General features: G+C 44.4%; 2 protein-coding genes across 4 annotated transcripts; one reads left to right on the top strand and one right to left on the bottom strand.

Moving 5' to 3' along the window:
- Nucleotides 1–44: 44 nt before the first annotated feature.
- On the bottom strand, nucleotides 45–9,446 carry LOC308134464 (uncharacterized protein). The gene is made up of 2 exons (XM_080502208.1): nucleotides 9,081–9,446; nucleotides 45–8,588 (listed from the first exon to the last, which is right to left on the bottom strand). The coding sequence occupies exon 2, from the start codon at nucleotides 8,507–8,509 to the stop codon at nucleotides 536–538; it is 7,974 nt and encodes a 2,657-aa protein (XP_080358334.1). The 5' UTR covers nucleotides 8,510–8,588; nucleotides 9,081–9,446; the 3' UTR covers nucleotides 45–535.
- A 2,333-nt stretch (nucleotides 9,447–11,779) lies between these two features.
- On the top strand, nucleotides 11,780–18,083 carry rmnd5b (required for meiotic nuclear division 5 homolog B). 3 transcript variants are annotated; one of them, XM_080501799.1, is made up of 10 exons: nucleotides 11,780–11,846; nucleotides 13,494–13,672; nucleotides 13,767–13,909; nucleotides 13,985–14,122; nucleotides 14,203–14,303; nucleotides 14,700–14,866; nucleotides 15,184–15,349; nucleotides 15,487–15,589; nucleotides 15,683–15,837; nucleotides 16,080–18,083. In XM_080501799.1, exons 2-10 carry the CDS (start codon nucleotides 13,534–13,536, stop codon nucleotides 16,141–16,143), a joined length of 1,176 nt encoding a protein of 391 aa, XP_080357925.1. In that variant the 5' UTR covers nucleotides 11,780–11,846; nucleotides 13,494–13,533; the 3' UTR covers nucleotides 16,144–18,083. The 3 variants fall into 3 exon arrangements, with proteins under 3 accessions (XP_080357925.1, XP_080357924.1, XP_080357926.1); XM_080501798.1 differs by having other exon boundaries at nucleotides 11,791–11,846; nucleotides 13,462–13,672; XM_080501800.1 differs by having other exon boundaries at nucleotides 11,815–11,846; nucleotides 13,498–13,672.
- Nucleotides 18,084–18,295: the final 212 nt, after the last annotated feature.

Below are 18,295 nucleotides of genomic sequence, written 5' to 3' on the forward strand. Positions count from 1 at the left end.
AACAAGAGAAAACAGGAAAAAAGAGTAATGCATATGTTACATTTTATTTGCATTGCTGTATTATGTTGCAGAAATAACATCATCAGACATCATGTACACACAGCCACTCATAACAATAGTAGAGGAGCAAAATAGTAAATAAATATGAGATTAAAAACATTTTGGTTGAGAAAGACCACACATCAAGACATTCAGTAAACCTATCATTTGTAGTGCCTGAGCAATAGTGTTGACATTTCAGATTTATGTTCTTATAAAAATGTGAGAGAACATTTAATATTCTGAAAAACACCTGATAGAAAAGGCCTACACACTTGTATGTAAATATCATTATTTCAATAATAATATATCATGTTTACTTAAAGCAGTCCAGCACAAAAATGGCAGAAGGAGATAGAAAACAAGCAAAGAATTACTATCTTGAGTTGCAATGTGAAAACCCAAATAACATTACAAGCTAATATTAGACAGCCCTTTTATACACTGCGTATTTTAAACCAAGCAGGCTCCAGGAAGGCGGCCTCTACCCTCTATTTCAAGACCTTTTCCCCCCTGTTGGGGGTAAGTTAGGGGGATGTTTGTGGTAATAGTCTGGTGGGGTAGGATTGGGGCTTGCATTCATCCCAGTTGGGACATAATACATGCTCTCCAGGTAGCTGTGGTCCAGTGGTGGATGGGTCTGGGAATCTGGCTTGGACCCCTGGCTGGAGGGATTCCTATAGCTCACCCCAGACCCACTTGGATGCATTGTTACTGTGGCTGAGGCCTCAGGATATCGGGGTGGCTGGGGCTGGGGATGAGAGGGGGGAGGTGGGGCAACATATGGCATGTACTGTGGGGCAGGGGCATACATGTTTGGGTTGGGGAGAGGTGGGTAGGGAGCTGCGGAAGGAGGATACAGTGCTGAATGAGACATCGATTGCTGTGGGATGAGCACTTCCACATACTGACCTGTCTCCGGGTCAAACAACATTTTTCTCAGTGGTTGTACAGGCACCTCGATATAAAAATATTTTCCTGTTTCAGGATCCATGAGTACTCTGCGAGGTGCTTGGGCAAAGCTACTCTCTGAGTACAAACTGGAACTGTCGCCTCCATATTCAGAGCCATAGGTAGGCCCCATGCTTTGCGGGCCACACAGATACTGTGGATCCATAGGAGGTAGGCTGGGTGAGTGACTATGACCTGCGTCGCTATAAGGAGCCGCAGTCATACCTGGTGGCTGCTGGTGGGGCGATCTATGGACAGGAGGTCGTCGAGGATCAATATGCTGAGGTGGCTGAATTTGGCGGTCAACAGAGCAGGTCTGCATGAGTGAGGGGTGTGGAGGACAGGGAGCAGACTGGTGGAGAGGCTGGTACATAGTTGGTGGTTGGTTTGGACCAATCGGACTTGATTTTGGAGAACCTGGCTGGTAGCTCATTGGCTGAGGTTCAGGTCTGCACTGGTGGGGACGGAGTGCGGGTTGAACTACTGGATAAGGTAGTGGCTGACCTGGAGAGTGCGGAGGAGCTGGCGGTGTGAGGTTATGAGGGCTACGGTGGTGGTGAGGAGGGGGCAGACCAGGGTGAGAGGGGCAGCCAGCTGTGCAAGAGCATGGAGGAGGGCGGGAAGAGAATTGATAGCGATTTGACCTCAAAGGGGTCAAATCTGGCAGCATGAGTGGGCTAAAGCTCTCTCTTTCATCATAGCTTGGAGGGTCATCTGAGGCATAAAAACGCAGATCATCTGTCCTTTGAGAACGCTCACTGGACAGAGACCGGCGGCACGACTGGTGTGAGTATCTTGGCACTTGTGTGGTGGAAACAGCAGTGGCTTGTTTGATACTTTTTGAAGGCGGCATAGCTAGTTCATGAGGATAAGCTGGTCTGGGATACCGCAGCTGGTTGTCTGAATCCATGACAGCTGGTTGGCTTGACTGGCTGGCACCAGTTGAAGCAGGACCAGAAATTTGGTTGGAGTTGGAGTCAGAAACCAGACCAGGCTCCGAGTTGACACTTGAGCCCTCAGTTGATGTTGGAGCTGTTGCTAAGGTTACAGGTGTTTGTGCATGGCTGGAGCTTTGAGAAGATGCAGCGGTTTGCCTTCTGTCATTGGACACCTCTGTATCTGATGTTGCTGTTGATTGATTAGACTGATCAGGGATGCTGGCAGAAGCTGGTTTACTAGGTGGAGGTTTGAGGCTGGACACTGCAGACACAGCCAATTTTCTTGAATAGTTTGCTGTTGATGTTGAATCACTGGAAATTTTCCTGTAGATTGTTGGTGAGCTTACCACAATTGTTTGAGTCCTCTCTTCACCTTTAATATTTAAGGGTCTTTGTGCATCATTTGGTGTTGCTACAAAATCCGCAGGTTTAAATTTGCAGTTTGGTTTTGGAGGCACAACTGGCTTCTGAGAATTCTTAGCTATAGATTTAACTTCAATAGTTTGAGGTCTGCTGCTTCCTGTTATGTTTGGGGGATTCTCTTTTTTCTGTGGTTCTTTAGACAATGACTTAACTTCAATTGGCTGTGGTTTGAATCTTCTTACTGCAGGGGACCGTGGTGGAAAAGTTGTATCCATTCTTTTCACTGATTCAAAGTCGCCAAGTTCTTTCTGTCTCGTCAGAGCAGGTGTCTGGTCCAGTACATTCTTTTTTTGTTTTTCCACATCTCTTTTAGTTGGCTTAATACTACCTGCTTCATCCTCTGTGGTTTTTGTGAGCATGTCTGTGTTGTCAGTCTTTGCTGAAGGGCCAGACGCAGTGGATGTGGAGGGAAATGTCCTCTCTCTATAAGAATCAGTGCAAATTTCATTTGAAATTGTGTTGGTTTGAAGAGGAATCTCCAGACAGTTCACATGTTTAGGAACTCTTTTGTCTCCAGACATATTTTGGTTGTCACCCACTACTGCTCCAATGTCAGCCTGGAAGCCTTTCTCCTTTAAAAACATGGAAACTGAGTGACCACCGGGGGTCATAGATTCAGGTGAAAGAGATGCAGCTGGAGCTTGGATTATGTTAGGAATTTCTTCCTGGCCAGGTGAAGCAGATGTCTTGGTCTTGTTTGATCCTTCTCTAATTAAAACTACAGCAGTGGACACTTCTCTTTCTTTACTGGGCAATTTTGGCAGGCTTCCAAGCATGGGAGGTTTTCTGTCTGTTCTAACCACCACAGGTTTGTCCTCACCATTGGGAACTTTATGGATTTCTGTTGTGGTTTCTTGTGTTTCCTCTGTAATGCTGACATTGTGTTCACAAAGTTTGACAACTGTTGTGTCCTCTGTTTTATAATCTTGTGTACTCAGGGACTGTGGTTCTCTGCTTACCTCAGTGAGAGAATTAGAAGAAGGCTGAAGTTTGTCACCTGGGTTCTCTAAGTCTTTGTAGCCACACAAGGCCTTATTTTTGTCTTCGTTCCAGCAAACAGCTTTGCATTCTATCTGTATTGGCTGTGGAACGGACAGAGACTTTCCTTTGCCCTGAAGCGATGGAGCAAACGTGAAATTTTTTACTTCTTCTTTTTGTTCCTCTTTTGTTTCTATCCAGCATTCTTCTTTTTCCTCCCTCCTCTCCTCACTTCTTCCACCCTGTCTTATATTCCTCTCCTTCACTATCACAGAGTCTTCGCCCATTTCCGCCTCACAAATTCCTATCTTTTCTTCAATCAAAGTTGATGGTGTTACAGTTGCTGCCTTAAAAGAGAGATTATATGTATTTTTTACAAGCCTTCTTACATCTCTAACTTTGTGAATGGGAGCTTTAACATTAGTATTCTCATATCCTTGTTCCTCCATTTTGTCATCTACTATTGTCTCAGTTACATCGTCCTTGTCTTTGAAAGACACATTTGGGAACGAAGTCTCAGGTCTGATTTCTGCCTCAGGTGTGAGACACACATTTAGTGAAGCTTTTTTCTTTTCCACAGCCTTGATTGTAATTTCTTGTGGTCTTGACATGCAGGCGTCCTTGTCAATGGGTTGTAGTTGTTTATGGCCCTCCGTGTTTTCACATTGCTGGTCTCTGTTTATATTCCCAACCTGCGTGTTGCTGGCTCCAATGGCAGAAGAAGCTCCCGTGTTCCCAGCATTGGCATTTGCTGAGTCACTGCTGTGCTTTTCACATGTTTTACTGTCATTGGGTCGTTGTCCACCAGTATCAGCGTGTTTACTATCAAATGGCACTTTCAGTTCAGATATCATTTCAGTTCTTGATAAGTTTGCATTTGTGCTTTGGAAGTCAGCCTCTTCACTGTCAGTCAGTGAAAAGTTTACACTCCTGCTGCTGCTGGATGAACTTGGCCTGTTACTGGATCTCACTCCAAGGCCTTTAGGGGGCTTAGCATCCTCCTTTGTGCTCGGTTCCTCCCTAAGAGGAAGATCCTCAGGTAAAAGGCTATGATCTGACTGATGACTTGGACTCAGATTAGAAGTGTAAGGTTTTGGGGATACTTTAGGTGGTGCTGTTGCAGTCTCAGTTGGGGGATTTTCCTCAAAAGTGGGTCTGGCATCTTCACCTGCTTGCTCATCAGGTTTGTCAACACTTTGCATCTTCTTGGATAACACACTCTTGATGAGACATGTAGCCATTTTAGTTTTACCGCTTGTTTCATCCACAGAAGCAGATTTCTGGAGTTTGGAGTTTTTATCCTTTTGTTGAAGGGGATCAGAGCTGCACTCAGTTGGGTAGCATTCCTGAATTGCTGCTGGTGTGCTGTGTTGTCTCACAAAGTTCCCTCTAAAGTGACTTTCTTCAGAGGGGCTTTCCACCATCACTGGAAGACTAGGACTGCTATTTTCACTGCTCTCATCCAGGTTACCTTCAGCAGTATTCCTTCTTTTAAGCTGAATCTGTCTCTTTGGCACTCCTCTTCTGATCTTCCTGGAGTCCTCTCTTTCCACAGCCACATCCACACATTCATAGCTGCCTAGCTCATAGCGTCTTGATGGATCTAGGCCATCTGAGTAGTATGCAGATGGTTGCTGGATAGTGAGTTCATCTTGGTCCAGCCTGGGTGCAGAACCTCTAAAGTCAGCATACGCCGGCCAAGCAGCATTAACTCCAGCCGGACTCTCCTGGGTTGATGGTAGCGAGATGTTTGTGGATGATCGATGACTGGAGTTGTACATATCCAAGTAATCAACTTCAGGGCTTGACACGCTGCGAAATGCGAAGTCTGTAAACCACTTCACTTCATTGTCTGTCTCGTCAAGTTCACTTCCCATGCTAGAACTTGAACTCCGACTAGGCCTGTTTGTAGATACACGTCGAGGAGCACTGATCTTGTTGTGAGGTACAGGAGGCTGTCGTCTGCTGGCACCGCCACCCCTGGTTTCTTGTTGAGAAGCAAGCCTGAGCAGATTCTGTTGTTGCTGTAGCTGCCTAGTGGCAAGCAAGCCCTCTGAATAGGAATGCACTGTTGGCAGTCCCTGGCGGGTCTCTCTGCTTGTGGGAGCTGCAGTGCGACTCACAGGTCCTTTTCTATTCCTGGCACTGAATGACAGCTCAACCTGTTCCCCTCTGGAACTGGCATCCCCCTGCCATCCCTCCCCCTTTTCAGGAACTCGCTCCTCCCTCTTTCTCTCTTTTTTCATCCCCCTATCCCTCTGCCTTTCTCTACCTATCTCCATCTCCTGCTCCAGCAGCATTTCCCTCTCCAGTTGCCATCCTGGTCTAACCCAGGGGGCTTGGCTAATATTGTCAACAGGGGCCACGTCGGGGCTTTCCCTATTTGTCACTGCTTTCTTTAAATTACTACTTGGTGAGGATGCTACAACTTGAGGGGGGCTATGGCGTCTGTTCTGCCAATGCCTGTAAGGTTTCTCTGGTGCTATGATGTGAACAGGTGTGAATCTGGTGAGTGGTGGAGAGGGGGTTCGCCTTCTGTTCACACGGCAGGACATGTCTTCTGTAGATCTGTCTCTGTTTTCTTGCTTAACTTTGGTTGACAGCTGTCTGCTTGAGTTCTCAGCTGGATAGGTTGGTTTCAATGTGCTTCTGTTATCAGATGTAAGAGAGTAATTATTTAACTGAGGTTGCAGAATTTCCACTGTCCGCACTGGTGAATTGGATGTGGCCTGGTGAACAGGACTTCTGTTCTTAGACAGTATAAGTTCAGTAGGAGGCAGATCAGTGGAAGGATAATAATTTGATTCTTCACTCTGAAAAATGGGAGAAATAAGGCCTTGGTTTTCTTCTTCAGACACAAATACTATACTTGATTGATTCTGGGTAGTTATGTCTGTTGGTCTCTCTTGTCTTTCTGTGCCTTTATATTTTGGTGATGTGTTTCTACTTTTCTCACTTGAAACAGGTGAAATAGATACAGGGGACTGACATACAGCTGCCGGTGAACGTTGTTTGATTTCTGTATCAGCTAAATTGTCTCTTCTTCCTGGACTGAATGAGGGTGACACATTTTCTTTGGCCAAAAATATATGGGACTGTTTATCTGTAATATCAACTTCACAGCAGTACCTTTCAACCTCAGGTGTACTTCCTAAAGAAGTAACAGATGGTGTATAATGGGGGCTGTACCCTCTGGACAAGGTTGCTGGTGAATGCTGATAATCGTGGCCAGATAATCGACTAACTGGTGATAAATCTCTACTTTTATTCTGTGGTGAAGGACTTTGATACTGGTCAGGTGAAAGGGCTTGAGTTCTTGAGTCAGGAGATGGAGTATGAAAATTTAGCTGAGGTGAAGGTGTTTGATCACCAGGTTTACTTATTTCAGACAGTGAGATGGACTTTACCAAGACTGGTGTATGAGGTGAGTCTCTTGGTGTATCAGTGGACATAAGTGTCAGATCTGGCTCTGGAGTCAAAAGATGAGATAGTTCGGGAAATGGAGGGGAGTGCCTATCTTCAGGCTGAACAACAGAGTAAGAAATTCCTGAGATATGAGGGGAAGAAGTGGAACTTCCTGATATTGCCAAATCAGTGTGCGGTCCGGGGAGAGATGGTGATTGCTCGTCTCTCCTGAACTCAGGTGAGGATGCTGTAATCCGGATTTCGGGTGAGGGAGACGTATATCTGTACTCTGTGGGTGAGCAGCTGTCCCTTATTCCTGGAGATGGAGATAAGCTATAACTTATCACAGGGGATGGCAGCTGTGTCCTACCTTCAGAAAATGTTAGGTTAGGTGAGGGGTCACGTGAGGGAGTGCTTATCCTTCCTTTGGTTGGAGAGGCACCGCTGAGCAGTGAAGGTGAGGGGGCAGCGGAGTGAGCTGTGTTTCTTAATTCAGGAGAAGCAGTAATCTCCACAAGCTCAGGTGATGTTGTGACTGAAATGAGGGGTGACGGGGGCGTGTGACGTGGGGCAGGAGTAGAAACGTTGCTGCCTGGTTCAAGTGAAAGCTGCTTAGTTTGGCCCTCAGAAGAAAGCGTGACGTCGCTCCCTGCAGCCGATATGAGCTCAGGAGTGTGAGTTAAATTTTCTATATCAGGTGTGGAGCCTCTGCTCAAGAGATCAGGTAGAGACACCCTCCCTCTTAACTCAGGGAAAGGAGATGATGCTTGAGTATCAGGAAACGACAATGTATCACTAAGACCAGGGGAGACTGGTGTTTCTCTTGAGTTAGACAACTTTGATTGAGTCGGCGAGGGCAAAGGAGATCGATAGGTTCTAGATTCAACGGTTAATTGTGTTAAATCTTCAAATATTTGCTCCGGTAATGGGCTGGAGTTTTGACTTAAGGAGTCTGGTAAAAACGGGGTGTTTGCTGATTCAGAGGAAGATGAGTGGACACCGTTTCTAGGCTCCAGGGATGGGCTTGGAGTTTTAAACTTATATGAGGCACTGCTGTGTCTGTCTTTGGAGAATGTTATTGTACCTGGTTCAGCTTCTGAGTTAATTTGTCTTGAATCAGGAGATGAAGCCGAAAGTCTTTTTTCAAATGAGGATGAGGACAAGGATGAAAGTCTACCCTCTGGACTGACGGTGTATGGGCTGGAGTTCCCAGGAGTTGGTGTTCGCTGATCAGTGCTTATGACTGGAGATGATGTATCAGCTTCGCTTTGTTGCGGCGCAGGTGATTTGTTTGTTCTTTTTAAATTTGGGCTACTGTCCTCAGAAATTTCTGGAAGTCCTGAGGCTATCACCTTGTCCTCTGATAGCCTCTTCTCTGAATACCCGCTCTGCAAAGGGGGGCTGTAAAACCTTTCTCTTGAATCCTCGGAGCCTTCCTCTCCTTCACTTGAGCCTGGTGCAGTGTGGTATGACCCAGAGGAATCGTTCTGATCATCCACTGAAGGTGATGTAGCAGCTGTCCCGTCCAGCTCCCTCTGAGTGGGGACAAAGGCTACAACGGCAGGGCTGCTGGAGAGGGACTGTGAGTCACAGTCGTCTCCGAAAATGTCACACAGGCAGGTGGTCTCAGAGATGGCACTACGCTGAGTGGGGACGTTTATGATATCAAAGAGTTCAACGTGATTCGGGGTGCCGTCACGATGGCACAGTGAAAAGTTGCGTGGCGCACTGCGCAAGAAGGAGTAGCTGTCCCCCTGGAGAGTCCAGCTGTCCATCGCTAGTCCACAAGCTCCAAAGTATCACTGTGGCCAGTCCAGTCTGCTCGTGTAGTCTGCGTTGGGCTCTGTTCCTGAACTGGAAATAAGATATGGTCATCTGGAGGGTGTGCAGCTCATTCATTTATACCCACAGTTACATTTAAAGAATATCACTGAGTAGAAAAAGTATGACTTGCAAAGCTACAAACTAATATTAAAATGCTTTTTTTTTTTAATTGGCTATTGAAAAATCGCACATGATATCAACATGTTTTGAAGATACTTTCAACTGAACTTCACCAATAATATCACTAGTTCCTAAAAAGCTGAAGAAAATTGGATACATTTAATATGTATTTAAACCTATAGTTTACCTACAAAACAGAAATTCTGTTTGCCTCTTTTACTGTGACACCTGATATATTCTTTCTTAATTATAAAGATAATGGTGAAATTATTACCAGGTTTCTGAAGTGACAATGTTGAGATTAGCTCTACAAAATATAAATCCTTTATCTAAAATCTCCATAAATTGTGTAAAAAGACCATACTTCATATCCAAATACAAGCAGACATGAGGATACTGTACCTTTGGCCAGTGACGGAGCTTTCTAAAGGGCATTGGGTTCCTCTGTGTTGCAAATATTGCCCCTCATCCAACAAACTCTTCCTTAAATCCACAAAACAATCCGAGTGAAGAAGACTTTCTGGTTTTAGGCCAATTCCAGGGTTGAGCAGCTCCATACACCTCAGTCTGCCAGTGTCCCACTGACAGGACTACTTCAGCATGTCAAAAAGCACTGCCATATGTCAGACTTGAATAGAAAAAGCAAAGAGGGGCACCCACGAAGACATCCCCTAATACTCTCATCTCTATTTCTCCCCCCTCCCCTCTGAGCTGGCATCAGGGAAAGCACTCACTGCATCTCACCTAGATCTTTTTCCTTCTGCAGTTTGAGGTCTGGTTGGACATGGGCTCTCTTGTGTGAGTGGGGCTGGGCCATGGCGCAGGGGGGCTGGATTGGTTTATAGTTAGCAGCAGGTGCTGATCCAGCCAGGAGAGAGGAGTGCGCCAGGAATCTGACACTTAGACCCGGCTCAGTCACAGGGTTCCACTATATATAGACCCATACTATCAGGGCAAGATAGCCATAGCATTAGCTGTTTGTATAGGTGTGCTGGTGGAGAGAGAAAAGGGGAACTCAGAGTACAGTACACTTATTGTCTACATGGTGACAGCCCTGAAGGGTGTGCTTTGATATGATGTTTGCAACATTAAGAGTACAATTAATCTATACTTGCACTGGTCTGCACGTGTGAATGCAAAGGTCAGCAGGAGAACAGGTCAAGGGTCAAAACAGACCACCCCACTCTGACAGGTCACATGCAGAATGCCTGTGCACTGCAGGTTTGGCAGCAACACTTGTATGGTAAGGTCCTCTCGCACACGGTTTAAGTCACATTTTCAACCTTACACGTCTGGAAGTTTCATGCTCACCTAACAAATGATAGCTTCACTTCACATTTGGGCCAGTTAATTATGTGAAAAGGGCTTGATTAAAACTGTCAAAACAAAAAAGGGCCGTGTCGTTTTACTGTATTTAGAACTGTTGCTACAATCGCAGTACCCACTGAGCTACATGGAGACTGTCTAGACATATTTGGTGGCAGTCAGTTGATATAAGCCCTCTGTCCCTCACCTAATACCTCATGGGATTAATATTCGTTCTCAGTCATTAAGTCATTCAGGGCAAACCAGTGGAAAACGGCTGAGTAAATACCTATGTTATATCTACTGTTGCAATAGGCTTGCTCTAAAGAAAAAAATTGAATGAAGCTTTTTGAATTTTTTTTTAATGTAAAGCAACAAAGATATGAAACGACTGGCATTATATTGGTCTTGCATTATCAAAGGTTGCCACGATCACTTTTATTGCAGACAGTCACAATGGAAACTGAATGTCACATTTTTTGTAAAGATAAATATCACTTGAGAAATATGCAATAAATGACTGTTCAGAATAATTCAATGTGCACAAAGCAAAATGCACGCTTGTAATAAAGTAGAAGTGATGATAAATTTGAACCTCTGATTATGGCCGTGCAACAGACTTGGAGGACTCAAAAGGAAAGAATGATGAGCACCTCAGCAATGGGGGAGCTTTAGTTTTACTACATCACTGATAGATTAGTCACACCAGCCTGCTCAAGTCCAAAGACCTCTCACCCTCAGCAGTGTAACACACATAAGCCGAGCGCAAACAATTGGCTGTACAGGAACTTTGATAACCTTTTAAAGGGCTCAGTAGTGAGGGTGGTGTTCAGTGTCCACATGCTGAGCAAATGTCAGACCCAGTCTGCTCCAGCACCTCTTCCTATGTGAAAATATCCACCAGTTAAGCTAACCCTAACACAGATGATGCTAAACAAAACTTCAGTCTCATGATTGGTTATTTAAGTGCCAGTATAAATGACAGTAAAAATATAAACTTGGGCTCACATTTCATCCCCATCTTTCTTAAATTGACCCAGTTACTCTTTTTGGATGGGATCAACTTTGCCAACAAGCAACATTTCTAAAATTAGCTTTGTATTAAAATAGTTTGCCTTAGCTACTGTATGACAGACGATCATTTCTGGGTTGTGTTTTCAAAAGTGTTTCGGTGTTGTGCCATCTTACACCCTATTTACTTCAGGGCCTTACATAGTGATACAACACAGTTGTTGTTTTTTCTTCATCAAATTGAGGTCAAGCACAAAAAAAAAACCTATGAAGAGCTATTTTTGCATTTCTATAGTCTCTCTTCTTCTTTTGAAGAATGTTTTATGTTTGCATCTCTTTGTTTTATGTTTTCTTTCTAGTAATATAACTCATTTCAACTCTATCCTATTTTTTGGATGTAAGTGCATACATACAAAACGTGTTAAGCATAATTAAGGCTGCAGACTAGATCATCTAGACTCACGCATTTGATCGCCTTCACAAGTTCTCATGGCACACCCCAGATTTCTCACACTGAAACGTCCATCAAGAGACGTTTTGTTTTGTTTTGTTTTGTTTTGTTTTGTTTTGTTTTTTTGTTTTGTTTTGGTGTTAAATACCATTGTAAAAACTTCAGATTTCATTAAACGTGTCCACTTACGCAATTAACAATGTTATGAACTCAGCGACCTTGATTGTGGCTCAAAGCTCAAATTACCCACCGCAGTAAAATAGCGTGTCAAAAAAAAAGCGTTTTATTTTGACACGTGTAGACCGCGACACCGGAACTTCCGCTACGCGACTGCTGGTCGAGTGTTGCCATAACAGGCAAAGCTGCTAACGCTAATGTTTGCTAACTAATTAGCGGCACAGGTGAGTGTTTTTTAATCGTGAAATTTCCAACAAATTCAACTGAACGGTGGCGTATGTTTATCCGGCGGTTGGGATGCAGAAATGACGGGGACAAGCGGGTTGTCATTGTCTTGTGGAAGTAGTCGGGCCTTGTGTGTCAGCTGCTGGCTAACGTCAACAAGCTAACCAGTTTAGCAGCAATGGCGAGCTTTTGTAGCCTGCGACCCTGACTCCGTTTGTTTACGTTAGCCGCGAGCTGGCTTTATTTATTTATCGCTGTTTCATAGCACATGTGGCTGCTTGCCTCGATCACGGTGACTGTGGAACTGTCAAGGGGTGATGGCCAAACACGACCGGTGACATTTCGTGGTTAATTTAGAGATGTGTGACAGCGTAAATGTTGGTTAGCTCTGTGCGGCTGGTGGACATTTTCTGTGTTCAACAAAACTCGTCCTGTCAAGGACCTGGGACTTTTTTGGTGATGCGGGGTAATGACACGGTCCTACAGCACAGCAGCTGTGACTGTAAATCGAAATCAATGTGTTGTTTTGTCATCTCGATGAAATGCTCTTTGACGGTGTTGAGACCGCAGTAAACACCAGGCCGCACTGTGCAGGCTTTAAACACCACAAGCTTTAAACATCACACAGGCCTTCGAGTTTATCACAATATCACCCTCGTTTTTATCTATTTTACCAGGTCGCCCCCCCCCCCCCTGATAAAACTATGACTGAATGGGGGCTTCTTCGCTCTCAGTATTGTTCATCATTGCCTGGTCCCACTTGTTCTAGAGTCAGCTGTGGGACAATCAAGGGATTGTCTACATGAAACCAGAATCCCACAGAAAGCTAAATCTAAAACTGCCCCCCCCCCCTTTTTTTTTTGTTTTGTTTTGTTTTGTTTACTATGATATAAATGTGTAGTGTTTCTGGTTAATGAGAGGCATCTATAATTGTAATGGGTCCCCACAGGCCTGCAAAGTAAATGCTTATCACCCCAAATGTAACAGACAGTCCCATCTCAACCAGCCAAATAGTAATGCTGTTAATCGCAGAGAGGTGGAGTTGTACACACACTTTTCTATATAAAATAGCATGAATATAAACTTGAATTTTAGGATATGAAATGTACTCTAAAATGCAGATAATTATTCTAAAGCAATTTTTCTTGGTTATCCTTCAGTCGTCTGTCCTCCATTTCTTTGTCGTCAACAAATGTGTTGACAAAGGTATGCCCTCGACTGTGAGTGCCAGTTCTAGTTACACCATTAAATAAGTCATTGGATCTAATGTTGATGGGCTTCAATTTGAAGAGGAAGGTAAACATGCAGACAATGATAATAGTAGTGGACGTCAGACTCGTAAAAATTAGTTTGTAAGACAAATACGCAAGTTATTTCTATCCACCTTTAAAAGCGCAACAGGAACGCAGTGTCAGTTACTGATGCTTAATATTAAAAGAATAGAAATGCTACTTTTATTCTTTCAGAGTTCTACCGATTTACAAAATATTTCAGAATGAAATGTTTTCTCAATAATCTTTGGTTCATTACAAAGTTTAAACAGCCTTAAAAAATGTATGCGCTAACAATAATGTTTGACAAAGTACCATTGCCCTGTTTTTCTCGTAAATTTAGGTGTTTTTGCCGTGTGTGTGTGTGTGTGTGAGAGAGAGTGTGTGTGCGTGCGTGCGTGTTCCAGTCTGAACCATGGAACAGTGTGCGTGTGTGGAGCGCGAGCTGGAGAAAGTGCTTCATCGCTTTGTAATGTACGGCCACCAGTCTGAGGAGAGGCTAGATGAACTCCTGCGCAGCGTCTGCGAGATACGAGGACAGCTCGTGGCGTTCGGTGAGAAGGAACAATGTCTCTGCACTTGCACTTTGACGTTTTCCACGCCTTGCACATGACGGCGCTGATACACCCATTTGTTTCTCTGTAACAGGAGTACAAGATGCAGACCTGTCGGTTCTATCCCAGACTATGGCCCAGTGCTGTAAGAATATCAAAGAAACAGTGCAGGTGTTGGCCTCACGACATAAGGACATCCACGGCAGCGTGTCAAAAGTCGGCAAAGCCATTGACAGAGTGAGTATAAACCACTTTCTCACGGTGTGACACCTTGACATGCATACGTTTAAAGACTGGCTTGTTTGTGTGCAGAATTTTGACGCGGAGATCAGTGCAGTGGTGGCAGAGACGGTGTGGGACACCCCGGAGAGACAGAAATACCTGAGTGAGACGATTGTGGAACATCTGTACAGACAAGGGATGCTCAGTGTAGCAGAGGATCTTTGTCAGGTGAACACTTTTTCTAAGTGCACAGAATGCTATTTGGCTGTAATGTGTTTTTTAAATTGAGGTCTTTCTCTCTTTTCTAGGAGTCGGGTGTCGTTATAGATATGAGTATGAAGCAGCCTTTCCTGGAGCTCAACAGGATCCTTGAAGCTCTGAGGATGCAGGACCTCAGGCCAGCGTTGGAGTATGTCATTTAGTTTGTTTTTTTTAAACTGGCACATCTGTCTTCTGTTGCCAGTTATCAGTCTTCTCAAAGGTGAATTGTGGCCCATTGATTATAAACTGGTGTAAAGTGCAGGTAGTGTGCACAAAAAGGCAGAGTAGATCATCTAAAATAACTATAGAAGTACTTTAATCAATCTGGAGATTCTTATTGGTATTGCTTCTTCTATAGCAGTAAAAATAATAACAAATTTAAAATGTTGCCAAAATAAATAGACTAAGAAGAAGAAGGGCATGTAAGACCACCTGCACAGCGTCCATCCTTCCTCCCACGGTATCACGGGCCCTTTGAATCAGTCTGTTGAGCCTGTTGGCGTCTCCAAGTGTTGACTGTGCTTGTTTGCGTCTGCCTCATTAGGTGGGCTGTGACGAATCGGCAGCGCCTTCTGGATCTGAACAGCAGTTTAGAGTTCAAGTTGCACCGTTTGTACTTCATCAGCTTGCTCAGTGGTGGGATCGGCAACCAAATGGAGGCTCTGCAGTATGCCCGCCACTTCCAGCCCTTTGCCTCTCAGCACCAGAGAGGTATGCAACATGCGCTCGTTACATCATTCGACAGCAACGCACAGGAGGAATTTGATGCTATATTGATAATAATTCATGGGATCAGAGAGGAATGAGGGGGATGAGTCGAATAGATCTGGCGGGTGAAGAGGAGTCGGTGGAGCTGCTGTAGGAACAGAGTGATCCGACAGGTGGCTGCTTTCTAAACCGGTTGAAGTTCATGAAGGACTTTGTGAGGAAGTCCGAAAACCAAGCAGCAATTCATGAGTATTTCATGTCTGGGTGTTCTCAAACAAGAAACCGCTTCCATTCCTTTCACATTTCCCCACCTCTTGCAGATATCCAGATCCTGATGGGGAGTCTGGTGTACCTGCGCCATGGCATTGAGAACTCTCCGTACCGCAGTCTGCTGGAGACAAATCAGTGGGCGGAGATCTGCAACATCTTCACCAGGGACGCCTGTGCTTTACTGGGTCTCTCGGTGGAATCTCCACTAAGCGTTAGGTCAGACACAACGATACAAACTCTGATCCTGTCGGTGTCAGTCATTGGCAGATTTATGTCAGAAGTCCAATGCAAGACTCCCTGTATAGGAATCAATATTAAACAGTGCTAATGCCTCGTCGATCATTCCTCTGCAGTTTTGCGTCGGGGTGCATGGCCTTGCCAGTGCTGATGAATATTAAACAGGTGATCGAGCAGAGACAGTGCAGCGGCGTCTGGACGCACAAAGACGAGCTGCCTGTAAGTTTCTGTTTTCACGTTTCAAAAAGAACTTCTCGCTGTATCTCCTTCCCTCATTCCCATCATTGAAACGTGTGATTTCTGTACCCGCAGATCGAAATCGACCTCGGGAAGAAGTGCTGGTACCACTCTGTCTTCGCCTGTCCAATTCTGCGGCAGCAGACCTCAGAAAGCAACCCCCCCATGAAGCTCATCTGCGGCCACGTCATCTCCCGAGACGCTCTCAACAAACTCACTAACGCTGGGAAGTAAGTCTGCAAAGCAGCGCCAGGTCTGCACGCTTGGTGGAATAGTTACGAAGCATTTGGAGAGTGAAAACGGCAAAAGCTCTGCTCTGTCTTCTCACAATTAGATTCGTGCGTGTCTATGAAAACTATAAGAAGACTCTAGAGCAGGAGTGTGTGTGAGCATTAGTGTCTGGCTTCATTGTGATGTGTTGGGTGACCTGGAAGTATCCAGACTAACATCCTGCTCTCCTCCTCCTCCTCAGGTTGAAATGCCCGTACTGCCCCATGGAGCAGAACCCCTCACACGCCAAGCAGATCTACTTTTGATACCACACAAGGATGAAGTTACCTGGAGCTTTTTTCTTTTTATTTCTTTTTGCGTTTCCGGGACCGTTTGCTCCGGCTCTCTCCCCTCTGTCCCTGGCCCGTGTCGGCCTGTTATTGTACGCATTAAGGTTCTGGCCCCAGTGCTCCTCTGGACAGCCTCGTCCATCCCGTCACCCACCTCGGACCCTCCAACCTTACGACGTATACCGAGTCCAGCGGGGAGGATCCACCAACTATTTGCAACAGCGGGGGGAGGGCTCTTCACATGGAAAGACCCCACAATTGGATCATTCATTGAAAGTCATTTGCGAATGCCTGCAGAGTTATTAGGCCTATCTTTTTAAAGTATGTAAGACTTTCTTTAGTATTTGTTTTATTGGCTTTATCGACTGTTTGGCTGACTGCTTCTTTGGTTTTATTTTTATTTTTTGTCGTTCTTTTTTTTTTTTTTGACTGAAGCAGTTGAATGATTAAGAATGGGTGAAGAGTGTGGGTAAATGGTGTGGTTAAAGAGTTTCTGATTTCAGGATGGAAATAAACTTCTGTAACTCACAAGAAACCCACCGAGTCACAAACTGTGTCGAAGGTTTATTATTTGCTGGTGAAGGGATCTGTGGAGTTCTACGTCGCGACCCATCACTCCTTCACCTTACTGTACTTAAGGCCTCACGTAGCTTGACGGTCAATATCGGCTGATTTTGAATTTATCGATATTGGAAGAGTTTTTTTTTGTTTGTTTGTTTGTTTGTTTGTTTTTCTTTCCTTTGGGACCGATGTCACCAGCAAGATTTTCATCATCAGACAAGCCATTTGTCTTGTTCTATTATATGTATTTAACAAACACAACAAAATAGAAAGAAGAAAAAAAAAAAGCAAGCGGAAATATATATATACTACTGTGAAATGTGTTTTGTTCCTATTTTCCATTGCAAACCACCACAGTGGCTCATGTAAAATAGCAGACTTGAACATGCGTAATCGACGCTGCTGCGCAACTCTCCGAAGTACCGACCCCACGGCTCGCGTCACCGTTGCGCCCATCGCCTCGCTCTGCCACGCGTTGTGTATCCTGAGCTTGCACGCCATGTGATTTGGAGATGTAAAATCGGTGTGACGGTAGCCGTATGGTCTGACTTTGCTGTGACTGTAGGCTTGTGATTGAGCTTTACTTGTCGTGGACGGGGGAAGTCCTCTCCGATCATTGTGGCTGTTGTTTATTATATACTTAGAAGATGCCCCTGCCGCACAGGGTTGGCTTTTTATTCCAGACTTAACTCAGAATAGCAGTAAACATTAAAAATCCATACATTTCCTCAGGGCTCATTGCGACACGTCATAACCACACATCGCGTTTAGCATTAAAGCTGTACATTTATATAAGGAGTCTCGAACAAATAGTTAACTATTGATAGTTTTGGGGGAGTTTCTGGAGTTTGTATATAATATTCTGTTTTTAATGTGTTTGCAAACACTTGGTGGGGGGGGGGGGTGGAGCTTGTCACAGCATCCGAGGCACTACAATGTGCAACACAGTATATTTAGATGGTCAGTACTAATAGTGCAAGTTCCTGGTGTCCTCTTGAAAATGGTGATGTCACCTCACAGTCTCGTGAGGCTAACTTTTTCAGCAAGCACTGCACCAGCATCGCTCACACTGACGTTGCAACATTACACTCAGTTTTAGGTTTTACTTCATCCCACGTGTGTTAAGCTACATGTTCTGTGTGGAGTTTTTCCCCACTGGGTTTCCTTTCTTTGATTGACAATCATTCATTTCTTCCTTTTTTGTTTTCTTTATTTGAGCGTTCCTTCACACAGACCCGCTGAGGCTTTGTACTTCTTCTGTCTCATTAATTTTTTTGCTGAATGTTTGCATTTCCTGCTTTTGTGTGATATGCAACTTTTCTTGTAAATATTTATCCTCTAACATGTTTCATATACTTGCATCTGAAATTAAAATAATAAGAATAAAAAAAAAAAAAAGGTTTATACTCCAGTCAGTTTTGGAGCTTTGTACTTACGTTTGATGGTGGACTGCTCCTATCATTCCTATCACTCATTTCCTTTTCAAGTTTCTATTGCTGCCTAGTTTTTCCTTCTACCACTTGGTGGCGCAAGTGCTAAATAAACAAAACAAAAGGGAAAAAAAAGA

Source organism: Blennius ocellaris, assembly GCF_963422515.1.
Source record: "Blennius ocellaris genome assembly, chromosome: 9".
In the NCBI taxonomy this organism is placed as follows: Eukaryota; Metazoa; Chordata; class Actinopteri; order Blenniiformes; family Blenniidae; genus Blennius; species Blennius ocellaris.